Here is a 4868-nt window from a genome sequence, read left to right as displayed (position 1 = left end):
TGGTACACAATCCCCCCTCACCCTCACTTTTATGCTGGTTTCTCACTTAATACGTTGCAGCAAATAACGCAGCAAATAACGGCTATATGTGTTTCTAAGCACAGTCCTCAATTTAAAAGTGTGCGGCAATGTGTTAAAGAATAACAATTTTGCCCATTTACACACTCTAAATTTAATTGGTAGCAGTCCAAGTGCTGTTACTGTTGCTACAAAAGATGTTAGTACCTAAATAAACTACTAGAAAAATATCATATAAATAAATTATTAACAGTAGAATCTTCATAAGAAACTGTCAGCTTTGACCGAAGTTTCTAGATGACATTTGTTTGAGAAAATAAGTAGTAGACCGAGCAGAGATTTTAGGTAAAAGAGCATTGCACAGAAATAAAAGGGCAAGTTTTACTAATTCAACTTTTAACATAATAACATAATCAGGACAATAGTTGTAGAAGGCATTCTATTGAGGTCAAACTACTAGCATACCTTCCCAAGAGCCTATTAACGAATTAATGTTGGTAAAACACTTGAGGCCACCTTCTCATTTTTGCCTGGTGCCCTGAGCCTTGGTTGCTTTTGGGTTTCTCACTGTGGTCAGGGGTAATTTGGCAAACAGAAGAGATCTGTCAGGGGGCAGGCAGTTAGGGAATGTTTGAAACGATTAGGTATGCAGTCCCTTACAAGTATGAAGTGCTGTAAAAATACTAAGAAACATCTGCCTCTGCTTTACCAAGTCTTGTAAAACCAAACTATCTTAAGATCTGTTTCTAGAGTTGTTACAAAAATGCTATGGGTGAAACAGACTAATACAATCTTCAAAAGTTGCCATCACCCTTGGTTTAAAGTCTGTTGGTAAGTATGTAGTATGCAAGTGTATTTTTCCTCCAGCCATTTTATTATACTGTGAAATATGAAATATTTATAAAATAATTTCGGTGATGTTGATAGTCTCAGAAAAATATACATACTTATGTAATTTGAATAACTAACTTTCCATTTTGGAAGAGTATACCCACTATTTTAAACTGGTATTGCTTCTTCTTTGGCAACTAACTACAAAGCTGATTGTTTAAAAATGCCTTTTAAATGCTAGGCCAGGAGTAGGTAAATTAAGACTGTGCTGGCTTAAAAACTTGTGGTTTGAATTTGTGCTAGACTATCTGGTCTTGTAATTGAAATAGAACATATGTTCCTTTGTCAATAAGGATGTTTTACATCTTGTCAAAAATCTTTCTTGGTCATCTAGTGTGTCAAACTCTCTAGCTATTTCCTTTCAGCCTGAACTAATTAGGTTTATAGGAAGCAAACTGACATTTTGGAAGATGTGATTCTATTGTTTAATGTGTGGTGGTTTTGCCAGGGGGAAAGATGCTCCTTCTCACTCCAGATGTGGCATTATTTCTGCTGGTCTCTTCATCACGATCTCTGGACCATTCTGCCTCCTAAATTAGCCCAGGAGATTCTTGCAGAAGTACTTGAGAAGTCTTTGGGTCTTCTGGCCTCCAGATATGCTCGGGCCCATCCCACTTATAAGAGAACTCCACAGATAAGGTAACTGGAAGTTATGACACCCATTGCTTTTCCAGAAACTTCCTGCCCCTCATTAGTTGCCATAATACAGATTGTAATCTTGTATTTCATGACATAACTTCTGGTATATCTAATACGTTTCTAACATCTGTAATGAAAATAATATTCAATTCTCCTCAGCCATTTAAGTGGAATTGTAGAACTTCAATCAAAATAATTTTTCTCCTTTTTTTTCTTTTTAATGATTTTATATAGATCTCACTTTGCTTCTAAAAAGTGATTTGAAGACGTCTTGAAACGTCTAGGAAAGTTAACAAGATTAAGGAGAGAAACTTCAGATCCTGAAATGGAGCGAAACCAGACCGCTGTAATAGAAAGACCAATATATGTTTGAGTATCTAGGCAACCAGGAAATTTTAGTTTTATTTTTAAAGACATTAAATATAATATTTATCTTCATTAAGGAAATTACTTTGGCCAATCATCTTTCCATTATGATTACTTTTCCCATGTTTTATTATGACTTTTCCCCCTTCTTCTCATGAAATATTTCTAAAAGTCAGTTCAGCAAATGTGAAATCCCTGGAAGTAGGATCAAGAGTCACTAGGCCTTAATCATAAGTAAAATTCTATGACTAGGCAACAATTATTAACAGAATGTGATTACGTGACAATAATCAGTATGAAGACATAGCTTTGATTTTATAAATATTAAATCTAATGTGATTAGGACCTGCCTTTAGGTAGGAAATTTTTTTTCGAGATATATTTTAGGAAACTGAAGAGGTGCTTTAAAAAAACTAGTAGGAATCGTTTCCTGATCACATTCCTTTAACCATGCTACAATTTGAAGGGCATTTAGGTCCTACTACAGTGTTTCATAAAAATGGTATTTCACACAGGCTGTTTTGAATTACCGGACATAGATTTGGGTTTTTTTAAGTTGAATTCTGAAAGATAAATAAAAAAATAGCTTATGAGACCAAGAGTGCCTACATTCTTTAAGTACAACAGATCATGTATGAATTGGCAGGTTATTTTGAGACGTTTATAAAATTATGTTTATTGTCAACTTTTGAAATAAGTAGTATATTTCATTAAATGGACTGAAGTGTAGAAAATTCTGAGTTTTGTTTTCAAAGTAGTTGTATTAAAATGCCATACAAAGATACAGCTGTTTTTTATAGTTTGCCCAAGTAAAATATTTTTATACGAATAGTTAATCTTACATCACCATTATTAGGGAAATCTGATATATCATATATCTCTGTATCTTGGACTAGTAATTGGTTAATTACAGTAAATGGATACAAACTAAAAATACTACCACATATTGGTGGTTTTTAGTCTTCCCATAGGAGCTCATAATCCATAGAGAATTTTGCTCCAAACTCAAAAGCTGTGCTTCTCCAGCAGTTCAAATCCACCAAAACAGTTCCTTGGAAGAAAGATAGGTAATCTCCTCTTGTATGATTTGCAGCCTCTGGAAACTTGCTGGGGGTCAGCCATGAGCCAGGACCTAATCAACAGCAATGAAAGGATATGTGGATTATACCTTGCTCTTAATTAAAGATATACATCTGTTATTTTTAAAGATCATTTTAAAAGGTCTTAAAAATTATTTTACTTTTCACTTTACTATTACCGTCCTCTATTTTTTTCTATCTTGAATTTTAAAAGAAAGTAGAAATTAACTGAGGCCCATACAATTTAGGCATACACTAAGATAACTATTAAAACTCAAAGAAGTTAGAAACAAAAATGATAAAAAATATAAATATTGAAAATCATACTATAAATAATATAAATATAAGAAATAATATAAATAATCACTGTGTATTCCACTAATTTAATTAACATTGGAAATTTCTGAACCTATAGGCCTTTTCATTTGTATATCTAGTTATCATTTATTTTTATCTCCCAAGTCCCAAATTTTTTTTTTGAGAACTTACACTTGGGTAAAAAGAATTATTCAGCCAACGAATATTTACCTTCCATATATGTGTAGCTAAAATAATTGTTGTTGTTGTTTTTCTTTTGCTTAATATATTTTTTCTTAATGTAATTTTAAGGACATCCTTTAGAACTTCTTCAACAGAATCTGTATAATACAGTATAGACAGACCTTAAACATACTTCACTAATATAAGGCCTTACAGGCCCTAAAGACAATTATGTTTGTTATGAGACACTTAATACCCAGAAACCCAGAAGCTGCCTTTGATGTTTTCTGTCTTCAATATCTGAAGCTCTGGTCTGGTATCTAATGAATTTTTTTATTATTAAATATGCTCGATATAAGAGATAAGATGTAAAGTGTATATGCAAAGCTAAAAATAATTTAAATTTCATTTTCACTTTTTCTTTCCAATAGACTTGATATCACAACAATTTTAATATGTACTGAGAACATGTTATGGTCAGTCTGTCCATCTGTACAGAGTCTTTTGAACCCTCATGAATATAGAGATGACAAAATTTTTAAAATCCACGCCCATTGTAACAATCTGCTTACAACACTGGTTATTTTGACTTCACCACTAAGAGAATTGCATGAGTAAGTATAAGATATATTTTTCTTTTCCACTATTACATGTAAAAGAGTATAATTGAACAAAGTTATTTTTACAATAGGTATTGAATTGAGTGAAGTAGGAAGCAAAAAAATAAAATTAAGTGTTTTTAATATTGTGAGTTTGGTCAGGTTACTACAGCTACTGCTGTTAGGTTGCATCACATTGACTCTGACTCATAGCAGGACTGTGAACAGATTGATATCTTGCTCAATTCTGCACCCTCCTCACAATCTCTCTCCACTGTGTTTAAAAGCCCACTGTTGAGTCACTGTGTCAGTCTATCTCACTGGGTGCCTTCCTCTTCTTTGCTCACCCTTTACTTTCCAAACATAATGCCCTTCTTCCAAAGACTAGGGCCTTCTAACAAAATGTGCCGTTCTTGTCCCTAAGTAGACCTGTGGTTACACTTCTTCCAATGCAGATTTGTGTGTTCTTTTTTGACACTCCATGGAATCCGACCTCAAAAGCTGTGCTTCTCTGGCAGTTCATATCCACCTGGGAGAAAGATAGGCAGCTTCCTCCTATATGATTTGCAGCCTCCAAAAATCAGGACCTAATCAACAGCAATGAATGGATATATAGTTTCCCCTAGCACTACTCCGATCTTCCCAGGTAATCGAAGACGCAAAAACCCCGCGACATTCGTTCCGGCCCAAGGGCCGCAGGCCCTATCTACACACCAGTTCTACAGGATGCATCACCTTTGCTCGGGAAACATTACGACTAAACTTCAGAGACACTGATCCCAACATAAGGAACTAC

At 34.2% G+C, this 4868-nt stretch overlaps 1 protein-coding gene across 1 annotated transcript in view; it reads left to right on the top strand.

The window, feature by feature from the left end:
- Window positions 1-4868, top strand: part of KIAA0825 (KIAA0825 ortholog) — a 122146-nt gene that overhangs the window by 22188 nt on the left and 95090 nt on the right. Inside the window, exons 6-7 of the mRNA XM_006885389.1 lie at window positions 1358-1548; window positions 3905-4087. Coding sequence (XP_006885451.1) covers window positions 1358-1548; window positions 3905-4087 — 374 coding nt within the window. The remainder of the gene's footprint in view (window positions 1-1357; window positions 1549-3904; window positions 4088-4868) is intronic.

Source organism: Elephantulus edwardii, unplaced genomic scaffold (assembly GCF_000299155.1).
Source record: "Elephantulus edwardii isolate Elephantulus edwardi_28Jun2011 unplaced genomic scaffold, EleEdw1.0 scaffold00043, whole genome shotgun sequence".
NCBI lineage: Eukaryota > Metazoa > Chordata > Mammalia > Macroscelidea > Macroscelididae > Elephantulus > Elephantulus edwardii.
This window is presented reverse-complemented; position numbering and strand designations above follow the sequence as displayed.